Below are 15993 nucleotides of genomic sequence, written 5' to 3' on the forward strand. Positions count from 1 at the left end.
GGTTCAGGCTCCATGCCTTGCACCTCTCTCCCTCTGCTGTGGTTCAGGCTCCATGTCTTGCACCTCTCTCCCTCTGCTGTGGTTCAGGCTCCATGTCTTTCACCTCTCTCCCTCTGCTGTGGTTCAGGCTCCATGTCTTGCACCTCTCTCCCTCTGCTGTGGTTCAGGCTCCTTCCCTTGCACCTCTCCCTCTGGTATCGTACAAGCTCCATGTTTTGAACGCCTCTCCCTCTGGTATGGTACAGGCAGGGCCCTTTGTGCTTCTACTTCTGATATGCTTCAGACTCTACATCTTTTGACTCTCTCTGTGGTGTGGTGCGGTCTCCATGCTCTGTGCTTTTCCTCTCTCTCTGGCATGCATTTTGCCCCATAATCTATGCCTCTCCTTGTGCTATACTCCAGTCCGGCCCTTGTACCTCTCCCTTTGGTATGGGTCAGCTTCCATGCTTGGCACCTTTCTGGTTGGTGTGTTGGGGATCAATGACTTGTTCTTCATGTCTTGTATGGATTAGGCTCCAAGTCGTACACTGGTCTCTGGATGGCATCATCTCAATATTCTGCTCACTTCTTCAGGTGTGATAACAGTTCAATGTTTTCCTCCTTTCAATGTTAATGGGAAATGCCTGGTTGCTTCCTCATTATGTTTGTTGCATAGGCGTTCACATACATGCATAGATACAATGCTATGCTTATCTTTTGCAGGTAGTAATAATGTTCTTGCCTTTGTTGTTTTTCCCCTTCTGGATCCAGCCCGGAGGTCTAAGAAGAAGCGCGTGCTGTTTGTGGTGCTCTCGGCTCTTCTGGCTCTCTCACTCCTGCTGATCTTCCTCCTTCTGGGCTTTGGATTTATGAAGTGTAAGTTAACATGATCTGCATCTGATTGGATTTGATAGGGTTACACACAATTCCACCGCAGAAATCTTCATTTCTATTTGAGGCTCCATGATTTTCAAGGCTCGACATAAGGTCATACGCAATTCTATCTCGAACTACTGCAGAGAATTGAGTGAAAGATTTGGGGCACAAGAAGCCTCCACGTATACCCTGATTGTTTGCGAAGCTACAGGCTAGATCTAGGTTCTCACCCACACATCTTTCATACTATTTATTTGTATTCATTCAAGCTTATAAAGCGCTTTTGCCGAAGTGCTGTACAATATAGTAATGACGGTACAAAAGTTATGCAATATACAATTCATGATAAAATAAGAGGGGAGAGGAAAAGAAAATTAATTTGAGACAATGGAAAGGGGATGAGCTTCAAGACGGGTACAAATGAGATGCAGTGAGGAAGCAGAACAAATAGTTAGAAGGAGAGTCTTCTAGAGTTAAAGTGCATGTAGTCCGAAAGAATGAAAGCAAGAAGGGGCACAAGGAGAAGGGGGAGCAGGAAGGAGGGATTGAGATTGCGACCGCAGAGTGCGGGAACGAGTGTAGAGAGACATCAGAGAGCAGAAATAGGCTGGATCGAAACCATGGAAACATTTAAAGACAATGACAAGAAAGTGAAACAGATGACGAGAGTCAACGGGAAGAAAAGAAATAGGAAAGGGAGAACAAGTGATAGGCATGCGCTGGCGAAGAAGAAAAAGAAGACAAATGGCCGCATTTGAAATAGAATGAAGTGGTGTGAGATGGGAACTAGGAAGACGACTAATAGAACAGCACAGTAATCTATACAGTAATCTATATGGGAAAAAATAGGTGAAACAATTAGAAGTTTAGTATCAGAAAAGGATCTGAAAGGCTAGTGCAATAGAGGTTGGAGGTTGTGAAGATGCAAGAGGTGGACCCGAACCGTGTTAGAAATGTGAGCAGAAAAGGAGAGAGAAGGTTCGAAGATGATACTAAGATTTTTATCAGGGAACAAGAAGGTAAGAGGAGTAGGTGGAATGAGGGGAAAGGGTGGCGAACAAGGGGGTGGTCCAGTATTAGCTGGAAAGAAGAGGAGTTCAGATAGTGAGAAGTCATCCAAAATTGGATTGCAGAAAGATATCTGGAATCGTTAGCGTGAAGGGATTCAGAAATGAGGCGAAGAAAAAGAAGTTTGAGTGTCATCCACGTAAATGTGACAAGATAGATTGAAATAAGCAATAAGATCAGATAGTTAAAAGGTGTATAGGGAAAAGAGAAGAGTACCAAGAACAGAGGGACTTCATGTTGGAAGGGGTGGCAGAAAGAGTTGGACCCAGACCAGGAGCTGTTCAACAGATAAGAATCAAACCATTTCAGGGGTGGGCCTGAAAACACAAGAGCAAAGAGAGAAGATTGTTTAGAGTGCTGTTCAGAAAAAAGTGATTTAGTGACATAGAGAAGGGCAGTCTCAGTATAGTGAGCAGGACAGTGCCTAGATTCAAGGGAAGGTAGAAGTGAGTGTAAGTTAAGAGAGAGGATACCTAAGAGTAAACTGCACGCTCAAGAGGTTTAGAAATGAAATGAAGAGAGATAGGTCAAAAGCTCACAGTAGTGGTATGAGGTAGATTAGATTTTTAAGGATAGGGATAACGGTGGCGTGTTTAAACGAGGAAGGGAAAGAAACAGTAGCCAGCAAAATGTTGATAAGACAGGTAAGATATGGGATGAGATAGGAGTAGATAGAAGGAATGAGAGAGGAAGGGCGAGGGTCAAGAGGTGAGGCAATTGAATGGGCAATCAATGGAAGACCTGGCGTGTCTAAATCCATTAAAGGGGTGAAAGATGAAAAAGAAGGAAGATCAGGAGAGGAGTGAATAACAAAGAGCAGAGACAGAAGTAGGAAAGGAAGATTAAATGTTGAGAACCTTAGAAGTGAAAATAGCATCAAGATCTGAGGCTGATAGTGGAGAAGATCGGGAAGGATCAGGAGGCTGAGCAGAAAGAATGGTATTAAGAAGCGGAAATAGACGACGTGGATGGTGTGACAAAGAGTGTGCCAGATTTAGCTGGCAATAGAGAAGTATCATAAGAAGAGTGAAGAGAAGAGAGAGTAGTAAGATCAGCTAGAGACTGGAACTTTTTGCAACCGTGCTCAGCCTGATGCAGATTTGTAGGGAGAGCAGTAAAAGGAGGATTAAGCCCTGGTTGAGTGGGTTTACAGGAAGTTGAAAATGAGTGGAGAGGGTAGAGAGAATCAAGAGTAGAGAGCAGATTAGATTGAATGGAGGAGGCGGTTTGATCATATGACAAAGAGGAAAAGCTGTGCGGGTGGGGAAGAGCAGAGCTAAAAGTAGCCAAAAGAGATGTAACAAATTATCTGAACTCACAGCGAAAGAAATGAGTTGCAGTAGGTGGGGGTAGAGAGTTTAAGGAATTTTAGGTGAGGAGCAGAGAAGGAAATGGTTGGACGGATAGGTGGGATGGGCAGTGACAGAAACAGTGGGAGAAATAGATGAGAGATAGTCGAGAGACGAACCGGTAATATGAGTGGTAGGAGTACGGGACTGGGTAAGGTGGTAAGAGTCAAGAAAAGCGACAAGGGGGAACGAAGCGAAAGAGTGAGGATTGAAGTCACCAGGAAAGAAGAATGGGGAGGCTATAGGTAATAAAGAAAGAAGAGAATTGAGATCCTCGTCAAAGTTCAGGATAGGGTCTGGAAGTCATTATAGTATAAGGAATGAGATAGAAAGAGTTTTGGCATAGGATGGACAAAAGTGGTATATCAGGAAGAGAATGGCAGAGTCCATGAGGAATGATAAGGAAATATGATACCACCCCCACGGCCAGTAGCAGGTGGAGAGTGAGAGAATTTAGTAGAGACGGTGGAAAGGAAAGCAGGAGTGGAAGTATTAGTGGGTGAGATTCAGGTCTCAGTTAAACAGAGTAAGTGAAGTTTGAATCATAGAAAAGATATAGAACTGAATGGTGTTCTTTGCAGAGGGAATGGGCATTGAAAAGACCAAGTGAAACTCTAGATAAAGGATCAGGAGATATAAGCGAGTAAGACAGATTTTGCAGTTGCGTGAACAGGAAGTAACGGGGAAACTGTTGGGGGGAAAGAATAGTGGCGATGGAAGAAGGCATGACAATAGCTAAGGTAGATGACTGGGCCACAGTAATTGCAATGAGAGCCGAGAGAGAGGGGTGCTACACCAGCCGTGAGCAGGGAGGAACAAGGATAGACACCACCCTTTAGTGAGTAGCTCTTTGGTCAGGGAGCCCAGTGCAGGGGTGCTGAATGGTAGCCCATTTAAAGGGGTGGTATGGGTCATATGACCAATTCACATGACCCACGTTGGGTGGCGTATGACCCGGAGGGTCATGGAGATGTCAGACAGCACCAGGGTGACCAGATGGAGGCGGGAAAGTCTGTGGCAGTGCTCTGAACACCTACCTGTGTGCTGCCTTCTTCTCTCACCACTCCTCAATGCTGACACTTCTGTTTAATTGTCCTTATAAAGCAAATAGTCCAACTGTGATTGTTGCTTGGTGTTATCAGCAAATCGAACAGATTCCAACGCTCAAAGTCATTATATCAATACAAAGTTGAAAGAGCATTGCATTAACTACAATGGGTCCAAAGCACGTAAAGGAAGAACACATTTTGACCATTGTAATTAATCTGCGGATGTCGTCCCTTCACCCCTACGTGGGAGACCTTTCCCACGGGACCAAGGTGGCACATCCACAGTAAAATAGTGCCCATGAGGGTGGAACACAGAGGGAGGATCACATGGGGAGGAACCCTTATATGGGATTGGGGAAGACCATGTTCAGAGAATGCAGTATTCCCCCACGTTAGTACACCTAAATCATTCTTCAGTGTTAAATCCTCCGTTACCTTCTTTTTATAGGGCCAATATCTGCTATTGCCAAGTTAGCCATCCTAATATACCTGCCAAGATTCAAACATCAGAGTATGCAAAGTATACTGCATATGGCTCTACATCAAGTATGGGAAAACCAAATCTGCTTCACAAAACTGAAAAATTAAAGAATGCAAAGTATGCTAGATCTGACTCTACTTTGTGTACTGAGAAGAAGATGATGAGCAGGAGTCCAAGGATCACTCTGGAGAAGCATATTGAACGCTCTAGCTTCTCAATGAATGTTATTGGCCTAAAACAATTCCATTTTCCAACGCACACAGAACAGCTGAGATGCAGGAAGAGAGCTATCCTTCCATGAGGAATTCGATGAGCTGTGCAGCGGACAAGTCAACGAGAGCAAGCCAGAGGGAAGCCGCCAGCAGAGGGGGAGAACCCGAACACAGTTCAGGAAGTCACAACTGCTCAGGTTGCTGCCGAAGGAGACCTCCGGGCATTTAGAGCACTGGCGAAGCGTCCACGAGAGAGAACGCACCACCAGGGAGAGGCAGACACCAGAAGAGCTGCTGCAGACTGCGACGGAGTCCTGAATACTACTGGAGTCTCAAGAGACACAGCAGCTGCTCGGGAAACACTTGTACCTACCAGAAGGAAGCAAATGGGTCCGCATGCTACCCGAGTGGTGCTGGAGGTTGAGGGGAGCAAGGATGAAGGCGGAAGCTAGAAAACGAGGGTTGTGGACCCTGGGAACGTCGTGCAAGTCTGGGAACCGCACCTGTATGAGAAACAGAAACAAAAGGCAATCCGAACAGTGCAAGTCTAGGACCCACATCTATGTGAAAAACTGAAACAAAGTCAATCAGAATATTGTGAGTCTGGGACCTGTACTGAAAGAGAGATAGTCCACGCTGGGACTACTGCTTGGCAAGGGAGTAAACCAAACAGTTCTGAATATTACGAGTCTGGGACTCGCACTCAAAGAGGGATAATCCATGAGAGAAACAACGCTTGGCAGGAGAGTGTACCAAGCTGGTTTTGAATATTGCGAGTCCAGGATCCGCACCCAAATGAGAAGTTCAAGAAAGGATAACTGCTTGGCAGGAAAGGGAACCAAGCAGTTATAAATATTGTGAATCACCCAAAAGAGGGACAGTCCATGAGAGGACAGTTGCTAGGCAGGGGAGTAAACCAAGGCTTTTCTGAATACTGCTATTCTGGGACGCACACTCAAAATAAGTGAAGAAGACATAGTGAAAACAAGTCCTGCGCTTGGTAAAAGGCGTGTGCCAAATTGGTGGGATAAACAAGAGAAACATAAGGAGCATATTTGCTCATTCAGAGTGTGATCAGCAAGATCAGGGGAGAATCTGCACAATTATCCTAGTGGCTTTGAAATTGGAAAGTCGGCGACGGCTGTCAAGGCAGCCAGGCAAAAAAGCTGCATCAAGGACCAAGTGTTGCTCAGTCTAGCACAGTCTTCCTGTGGGCTTAGAGTTCAGAAACGTGAACATGGAACAGCATGACATCATAACAGAGGCAAGAGCTGTATCTACGAGGACCACTTTTGCCAAGAAGTAGAAAACGTTCTGCAGCTGCTGTGCTACTTTGGAGTTGCATCAAATGTATTTCCACATGAAATACTCACCTGTCTTACTAGGTCTGGCAAGGTCTGGTTATCAGCATTCATCCATCGGGGTTCATCTTCTGAAATTTAAAAGGTACAAAAAAACAAGATGCTGGATTGTTTTTTACAGTCTCTCTGGGGAGGAATTCTCTGCAGGTTTCCGCTAGTCTGCAGGTCATCTCCAGCATTGGAGCTCAATGTCATATTGTCACAGTTGGTCAGTTGTCCAGTCCAAATGATACACTTGCGCGAGTTAAAAGTCCTTTGCTAGAAGGTATCTCTTAGTTTAGCCATAAAGTAGGAAAGGATATTGTCAAAGATGCATGCAAGCCATTAGCAGGACATGTGAGATGGCAAAGCTGTGGATTGTGTCTTGTTTGCATACACATCCCTCCAAGAAATCTGCAAAGCTGATGCGTGGAGAAATGTTCCTTCGTCCAGTAAGAATTACTGTCTAGACACGACAGCATGAGAAGATACCCAGGTTGACCAGGCATTGCTGAGAAATTTGTTTGAATGTTAGTCCTCCTATCTCCCCTTTCACATAAGAAACCAATCATGTGCTGCTGGTTTTAACATGTTGTATTGATGTGCTAATGCACTATTGTATTGCCACCACTGCTTAATATATTATACCAGCGGTACCACCCGGTGTTGCACGGGTCTATAGCTGACATGCTTGTGGGGGTCTGCTAAAGCATTGTGGATGTTTTATTGTGTCCTAACTTTCTATTTTTGAAAAATCGCAAAATCAGCAATCTCTGGAAATCACCTATCCTGATAGCACAGGACCGGACCCCGCTCCACCCCTGTGCAGGGCGAAAAAGTGTGGTTGGTCAAATTTTACTATCGCCATTAGGCCCCAGAATGGTATGCCGACCTTGTGTCCTAACTTCCTATTTTTGGAAAAGTTGCAAAATCGGCAATCTCCTGGAATCGCCCAAACTTCTAGCACAAGGCACGACCCTGCCCTGTGCAGGGTTAATGGGTGGGATTCTTCAGATTTCACCATCGCCAGTACACCCCAGACGAGTGTGCCGACCTCAGGCCACAATTTCTGGAGTCAACAATCGCAAAATCAGCAATTTCCCGAAATCGCCTATACTAATAGTACAGGGCCGGACCCTGCCATGTGCAGGGCGATTGGGCGAGGTTGATCAAATGTCACCATTGCCAGCTGTAAGAAAGGCATGGTATCAAACAGTGACGACAGCCACAAACGATCACAGTTCAAGTGTGTTTATTAAACTTCAGTGGGTTGGTTGAACGCCTATCTGGACTTAAATCTAAAGATGGGACAAGCTACAACCATCAAATAAGAATAACGCAGTCCTAGTCAAGTATGTCAAAATAAAAGGGCCTATACTAATAAACCTATTGCCAATCTTACTTCTAAATAGAAAATGGTGTGAGATAATAGTGTATGCAAAAAGAAAAGTGTTCAAGAAATATGTCAGGATATTTGAGCCATTGGCTTCCCTTCCCTATGTTTTCAGCACGGGGCAAGGCGACACGTTTGAGCTTCGCACACACTCTGGCTTCTCTGCCACAAGGATACAGTTCACAGCATAAGTATCAGGGCCTTCTGCCAAAGCCTTTTTCCCAATAACCGTTTCTTACTGCAGAGGGCCTGTCACAACAAATAAGCACCAATGTTTCTGTGTTATCAGGGCTTTCACATGTACAAGTTCTTGTTTAAAATATTCATCATGGGTCTCTCTCCTTCAGGCTTGGACCCCTTTTTACCACAATGTTCACAATTGGTCTCCCTCGTTTCGGCTCGGACCATGCAATCTCAATTTCTACGTTTTCCTCTTGATATCAAAAATCGAAGATTTTCGAATGTGCCATGGGTTTTGCTTAACTGTTGCAGGACTATGTCGATTCACTTCACACAATGTTCTTACTTTCGTTTCTGCAACCTCTTGGCTGGATACCTTTACAGAGGCCTTAGATTAAGCACCCATGCGGCGCCAGACCACTCTGTCACTGGTATCGTATCTTTCCTTCTTAGAGTTCAAACGTTCATCAGCAATTTAGCTTTACTCGCGTCTTTCATCACATGCGTTTAACAATGTTTATTCCTGCGCTCGTTATACAATCATGCCGCTTGCAACCTTGATTTCAACACAGACCTGTCTTGCATCGGCCTCCCCAGCTTACCGGCAGTGCTGATCTCTCTGATGCTACTTTGTTCTTGGAGCAAAGGACGATATCACAGCGGCTGCTGCTCTTCCCCAACTTGGTCAACAATGCAGGATGGCCTCTGGTATCTCCGACACAAAATGCAGGATTCTTTAGCCTGGTTTCCTGGCCTTACCTTTTCTGATCTACAAGGGTTTTGAAACTAACGGGTTCCTGGCAGCAAGGTCAAGGGTATTTCCCTCTTTGTGAACCCGTCTTGCTTTGCCAACTTTCTCCCCTCGTTCAGCTGCCTTCTCCAAACTGCTGCTCTTTCATGTGCTTTGCCTCACTCAGAGTGCGCTCTTGTGCTCCACCTATTATCTGTGTGGGGAAGTTTAATAGTCAGGTGTGAGTGATTGTCAGTAATTGCCTGACTACGTCCTGACCATAGTAGTGGGCGGGCTGTCCATGTGGAAGTGTTTGTGAAGGAAAGGGGCGTGGGGGGTAAAGTTTCCCATGTATCCTACCTGGTAGGATGGGGTACAGGTGTTACAGGGGGAGGGATACCGCATCTCGCCATCCGTTGTCCCACTCCCTGAAGGCCCCTCACCCAGGTGATCCTCCCGAACTGGTCCACCCTCAGGAACTGGATCCAAAAGCGATAGCCATGTCCTGGCCATCTGGAGGGCAGATCCCCGGGGGCTAGCAGGTGAGACACCTTTTGGTTTCTCACACAGTACACACCAGGCTGGTATGCCGACCTTTGGCCAAGATTTCAGCCCACCAACTGTTATGGGGCGGAGCCAACCCCGAACATAGATTCAACAGTATAGGAGTCTATAAAAGACCCACTACTGCTGAAGAAAAGTTACTTACCTGTATGTGTAGGTCTCCAGTGTTTGTGTCTTTTGTAGATTTACTTACTCATGCTCTCCTACCACAAGGAGAGGAGGCATGGGGTGATATTGTGGTAGTAATGTGTGTGAAGAATCTAGAATCATGTACGAGTGTGGAACACAGGTAGTCCATCAATGACTGGATAAGGGTGGGTTGGCTGTGCACTTGACCTTAAAAGGCAAGCATCTATTTAGTTAGGCTATAGGTTGAAAACAGTTTTAAAAAGTAGTTTATTCAATTTGTATGCCAATTCAAAGGTTCCTGGAATTCCAATCCTGAAAATTGAGAACACCCAATAGTATGTGAATCTTTAAAGGACGTCAATACTCCCAAGCTACACTTACAGGTATTCATTTTCATAATCAAGTCGAGCACTGTTGCATTTGTAATTATAAAAGGAATTCCTTAATAATGGCTCTAACAAAGGAATTTTGCACTGAAACCAGTCGCCAAAGTAATTTTAGGATACTATGCCTTACAATTCCTTTCCACTCTTGAATCATAAACAGTTAATATAAGTGATGCACAAGACTTCAATGAGCACGTGCAGATCCCTGAGGACTGATGAAATCCCTACTGCCTCCTACTGTGCTTTATCATAAGAGCTGCTTCGCTTTGAATGAACAGAAGTTGCTGATCAGACACTTTGGTGCTCCTGCAGGGATGCTGTTGGAACAGTCCACGCGCAGGAGAATCTACCTTGCATTGGAAGTCTAAGACTGAGTTCTTATATAAATGTTGAACGACCGCAAGAAAATTGCTGTGACCAGAGGCACCCTGTATAGCACCGACCACACTTTGGACTGGAATTGACCCCAGTGAACTTGGCACTGTCTGCATGGAGAAAGGATTGAAGTTACCTCAGAGCTGTCCCACCTATCCACACTTTGTGTGCAAATTATAATGAAGGGTGGTGTGGTCTACCTTGTCATAGGCAGGGGAAGCGGTCGAAAATGATGAACACAGCAGATTGGTTGGAATTCAAGTCTTAAAGAAGGTTTCCCCTTCATATTTGCCATTGTTGTCTCAGTCTCTCTGGTTGCTCAGAATCCATATTTACAATCCTGATAAAAGAAGTATGGAGGTAAATTATATCCCTGTGGAACAGCCTCGCTTTCACACTGAGAGCTCTGGAAATGATTAAAGAATTACATGTTCGTGCTCTCCTTTTACCATAGGTATCTAGGCCATGAGAATTTAATTGACTATCCCAGAACAGTTCATTGCATTGACTCCAGCTGCCCAAGCTGTGCTGCTCCCCATGAAGTCATGCACCCTGGTTTTTGTCTGCTCTTGCCGGCATCCTGTATTATGTCCTGTTTATGCATTGTACTACACATGTCCCCGCACACTTGGCACTTAACTGTTCCTAAACATTATAAGGCATTGAAGGTTCAGAGCCCCTCTGCCCTCCATTCTTCCCTGTCCACCCTTCCACGTGGGGCACTATGAAGTGACAGTGTTTTTGGCTGGCGCAGAACAAAACAACAATAAAATGGAACAGGATTTTCTCCTTGCTGTACTTCTGGTTTTGAGGGATGTGATGAATCTGGACACTCTGTGCCTTCTCCCCATAGGGGAGCAACCCCCTTTCATGCTAGGGAGGTGAGCCGCTAAGTAAGAACCTTCCTAGGGGTCTGGGCAAGGGCGACCTCACTGGGAGTGACTCCCCTCTCGGGGTCAAGGACTCGTATTCTGAGAAGGAATGCACTTTCTGCCTATATGGGTGTTGGAAAGACTTTGGTATCTCCCGTTCTGACTGTAACTAACAAGTACCCTTCTCTCACTGTATGTCCTTCAGGTATTGCTGAACATCATGTGAATGCCAGAATCAGAGAAGACGGACACAAGTCTTTGTGCTATAATGACGAGCATAAGAGCACAGCAAACTGTGAATGGGAGAGCGACTCCTACCGAGGGAGGACAATCATCACAATGCAGAGGCGAGCCTCTGTGGAGACGTCCTGCTGGGGCAGTGATGTAGGAGAAGTGAGACCCGCTAGCTGGAGCCTGCACGGCAGGTGCTCTGGTCGAGCAACAGGACGCCAGTGAGCACTATCAACTTTGGTTTCAAAGATTGCCGAAGCTGTCCATGGTACGAGAGTCTGGGAAAACGGAAACAGGAACATTACTTAGGTAAAATAGAGTAAAAGAGATACGAATACTGTATATCAAGGCTGAAGAAACCGCCAACAGTATGAAAGTCTGAGAGAGCGGAACGGACCCACGACCCAAGCAAATAATAGTGAAAGAGATACGACCACAGTTATCAAGGCTGGAGAAGCCGCTCACAGTACGCAAACCTAATAGAACAAAACAGCCACATTCCCTGTGAAAAAGGGGGTGAAAGGAATATGTGTGCTTTATATCAAGGCTGGGAAACGACACATATGAGATTAACTGGATTGAGAACCAATAACCCTACCAAACTGTTAGAGGACTTTGGGGAATCACAGTGCCACAAAGGTGGGATACAGAGAAGTGTGTTTAAAGTGATCCTGGAGGGATTTGAGCAATGGTACAAAGCTGAGAAAAATAATAGAAGAAGAATTTGTCTTTTCCAAAGGGGAGGAGAAAAACAATACAGAGGACATTTATAATTTTAAACCGACAAACTCTTTAAGAAGACTTTGCGCTGGGTTAATACATTCCAAAACAGCTTGAGACTGAGAATAAAGATCACCCTTCCTATAGCGCAGGGAGTCTTGATTCTATTAAAGACACGGAGGAGAGCATTATGTTTAAGCTTCCTTTATTCTACTCTTCACAGCAGATTTAAATCTTCACATTTCCTTTCATTTTCTTTCTTTTTTTTCTCCAAAAACACAACAAAACCAAACTGAACTTCACATCACAGTGTCTCTGGTAGTCCCTCAATCTGTTTCCTTGTTCTGGGACTCACTAGTCACTTCCTGCCCATTTCCTTTCCTCTTCTTTTGATTCCCTCCAACTGGACCAGCTCCGCCGTAAACTACAGCCGGAGCCCTGCCACTGCCTGTAGAAACAATGCAATACTGGAAAGCTTGCACCAATAAATATTCTAAGCACAAAAGCATCCTGCCTTCCACGAAGGATAGTGTACCACTCTCACCACGTGCTGGGGCTCCTTGGTGCCGGTAGTAGCCTTGCCCTTTGCGTCCTCGACCAACTGCGACCCCGCGCCGGGAAGATGCGTCCTGCTGACGTGACTCCCAATACTGTAATATTCGGGTTCTGAGTCTTTTCTCTGAGAGGAAGTGACCAGACGCACGACATCTGCTGCGGCTGGTCCCTGCAAAAACTCTGGCAGGGAAGATTTTTTTAATGGAGGTCTGTGCTGTCTCAAGGGCTGTATACATGCCCACAAATCTCCCCATTTATTTAGCGAATGCCTCGCCAAACAAGAGGCCTTGGGCGACCTCCCGTGCCTCAGAGGAGCTTAGGTCTCCTATACTTAGAGTCCATCTTTAATAAGAGGCCTCTCCTGCGCTCGGACAACAGGGCACAGTTTGCGTTTCCTAGAAGGCACACAGCCGTTTGAGGCCAGTTTGCCAATGTCTCGAGGTCCACAGGCTCTCTAGTGTCTCTGTTCCTCACTGCTATTGGTCCTGCCAAATCTAAGACTTTTCCTGGCACCCCTTCCAGACTCTAGCTCTGGGGTGTCCATCACTTTGCCTGTTACATCCGGCTGAGGACACTCTCATGGCATATGCAGCCTGATCTGGGATGTACAACCAACTCAAGGTAGAACATGTCTGTCAGTTCCTCTTTGGGCACCTCAAGGTTTTTCTCCATACACTTCCATTTCCCACTCTTAGACCTCTCTGAGGATCTTCAGTCTGACACATTGGACTCTGGTGAGAAGTCTTCGTCCCCTGTGTTTTGCACCCCTGGGAAGGGGGTAAGGGACTCATCAGGGCACCTTTAAGCTCTTCAAACGCATCGACAGCCTCAGGAGGCTGTCTTTTTCCCTCCTTAACTGGACCCGGGAGAGTGTTGCAAGGTTTTTCTCTTTCTGGTTTGCTCTCTCCCTTTAAGTCCTTACAGGGTTGGCTAGAGGACATGCTATTAACCACTTCAAGGCCTTTTTTCTTAAGGCCATCCCCAATTAAGCATTCCATCACCTCTAATCTTTCTTGGAGTGGGTGCACCCCTTGGGCTACTGCATCCACCAGGGAATCCCACAAAACCCTCTTAAATCTAAGAGTCAGGTCTGATTCTTCTTCTAACATCACCTGGTCGTGGCTCCCCTCACTCCCGTCATCGGACTCCATGATATGGGTCTCCATTAACACTAATCAATGGGCCTGGATGCCTGGACAAAGCAGACTGAAGGGCACGTCCTCTGTGATGAGGTGAGGGAGGAAACCATAGGGATGCTACCAATATATTATTATTATTATAATTGGTTATTTATAACGCGCTTAATACCAACGGTTTCTAAGCGCGGACCCGGCGATCGAACCCATGTTGCTCCGCGTCGTCCTGATTCCAAGGCGAGCGCGTTGCCCCTGAGCTATCCTCTCAAGTCTCATATAGGTAGCTCACAGCCTTTCTGTCACTCAGACTGCCAATTGCTGCTTACTAGAAGTAAGAGTTGTGGACCGCTGTTGGGCCTGGAGCTTGCAGTACTCTGATCTATTAGATGCATGCTTGCAATCAAGATCCAACGCTTGAGCTGTATATTTGGCCCTCTGATCAGGCCTCCGTGCATGCGTTCGCGTGCAGGTACAATAATGCGTTGTGTGGAAGCTGCTTCATTCCTGAGGTTGGCTTCTGCTCATGCGTGTGAGCGAGCCAGCTGGAGGCTCGCGTACTGGGTAAGTCCTGCATAAGCACACAGACGAGGAGAAGCTAGAAGCTTGCTTCGACCGGCCGCGCCAACAGTGATATTAGAGGAGCACAGCCAGGTGCCTAGACGTGAGCTTGATTCTCACAGGCCCGGCTGATTATCCAATACAATTAATACACAGACCTCCAGGCCGAGCCACGTTTGTACAATGCTCTTTGCACGTCAATGAAATACTGTAGCTTAAAGATACCATATGAAAGCAACATGCAATGTTATCAATCACTATCCCACTGCCGCACGGGGACAATATACTGAAAACACATGTGTAATATGCTCCCGAAGCAGGAGCTGGGTAAAAGAGTTATTTAGCTTCATGAAGAGCAGAAAAAGAAGAGGAAATTACCTGGGCAGGAAGTGACTAGTGAGGTGCAGAGAGAGGAAACAGACTGAGGGACTACCAGAGACACTGGGGTTCATGGGATGTGTAGTTTCAGTTTGGTTTTGATGTCATTTTGGAGAGAAAAAAAATAAAGAAAATGAAAGGAAATATGAAGATTTAAATCTGCCTTGAAGAGCAGAATAAAGAAGGTTGAAGCATAATGCTCGCCTCTTGTCTTGATATAGAATAGGTAATCTACGAGTTAGGTCAGGCAGAAGCCCATTCCGAGGCTATTGTACAAGCCTCCTTCTTTCCTTTTAGTAAGATTTTCTAAAGTTATAGGGCCAGTTAGTTAACTGGGATTTGGACTCGATACTCTTTCATTTTTGGACTTCAACGAGCACCCTTAGTTTTGTTTTAGAAGGAAGGGAACGTCCCTCATAGCGGTAGGGTCAGTGAGGCAATTTCCTTTTAATTTGAATAAACAACCTTAAACCATGACCCATTGCAGTGCGAGTCCTTCTTCTGGTCTGCGACAGGGAGGACAACATTTTCAAGGATTTCAGCTTCCAGTGGAATGTTGGCAAAATGCCAATATTTTTAAAGGGTTTTTTGGGTTCTGTATTTAACGTCATAAGAGAGGCACAGTGGTTATGAAATAGCACCTGCAGTGAGTGGGGCATTACAGAAGGCATTGAAAGATAGGGTTAGAAACCCAATATATTATTTCATATGCTGAAATAAACCTTCAACTGCAATTATATTCAGGGTATCTGGTTGGCAGGATTTACTGGAATTACTGCCATCTCATGAAGGGACCCACTGTGCCCAAAGCGCTCTTGTCATTGTAAAAGTCATTAACCTCAAGAAGACTAGGAAATAGCAAACGTTTGCACTTTACAAGTCCTACTTAACAAAACATAAGAATGTATTTCAGTAGAGAGTTGACACCTGCCATTTAAAGCCTTAATTGTGACCAATACAATGCTTTCTTAAACTGAGGGACCATTTCAACTCTGCTCTGGAGTTTAGGATCTGTGGCTGTTTGTTAGACAATAAATTGTGTGTTGCTCTCAAGGCCACTATGAGACTCACTTTGAGTTCGGAGGAAACTGAAAAAGTAAGAGGTAATGGAATGCCCTAAAGTGTTTTCAGTCTTCCTGATTTTGATTTGCAAACTCATACGGAGATAACACCGCCACCATATGCATGGAGGTATTACCTTCAGAAAATGGAGGAAATAATTCTGGTGGGAGTTACCCCAGAGGCAATTTCTCCATCCCCAAGGAAGTCCTAGGGTACTCTAGAATGTGGACTAGCCACAAGTCATGATCCAGTGGAAAGTCCCCAGTAAAGAGTGGTGGTAGCTGTAATGCCGTTTGTAAGAACCAGCACTGTTCATACTTGCTGTGAAGGCATCATGAAGCAAAACACAGACAGCAGATTCACAGTTCAA

At 45.5% G+C, this 15993-nt stretch overlaps 1 protein-coding gene across 1 annotated transcript in view; it reads left to right on the top strand.

The window, feature by feature from the left end:
• LOC138447672 (macrophage mannose receptor 1-like) overlaps window positions 1–15993 on the top strand; it is a 193564-nt gene that overhangs the window by 76511 nt on the left and 101060 nt on the right. Inside the window, exon 3 of the mRNA XM_069603929.1 lies at window positions 751–855. Coding sequence (XP_069460030.1) covers window positions 751–855 — 105 coding nt within the window. The remainder of the gene's footprint in view (window positions 1–750; window positions 856–15993) is intronic.

The sequence above is a fragment of the Ambystoma mexicanum genome, chromosome 3q, assembly GCF_040938575.1.
Source record: "Ambystoma mexicanum isolate Mex_15411 chromosome 3q, UKY_AmexF1_1, whole genome shotgun sequence".
NCBI classification, from domain to species: domain Eukaryota; kingdom Metazoa; phylum Chordata; class Amphibia; order Caudata; family Ambystomatidae; genus Ambystoma; species Ambystoma mexicanum.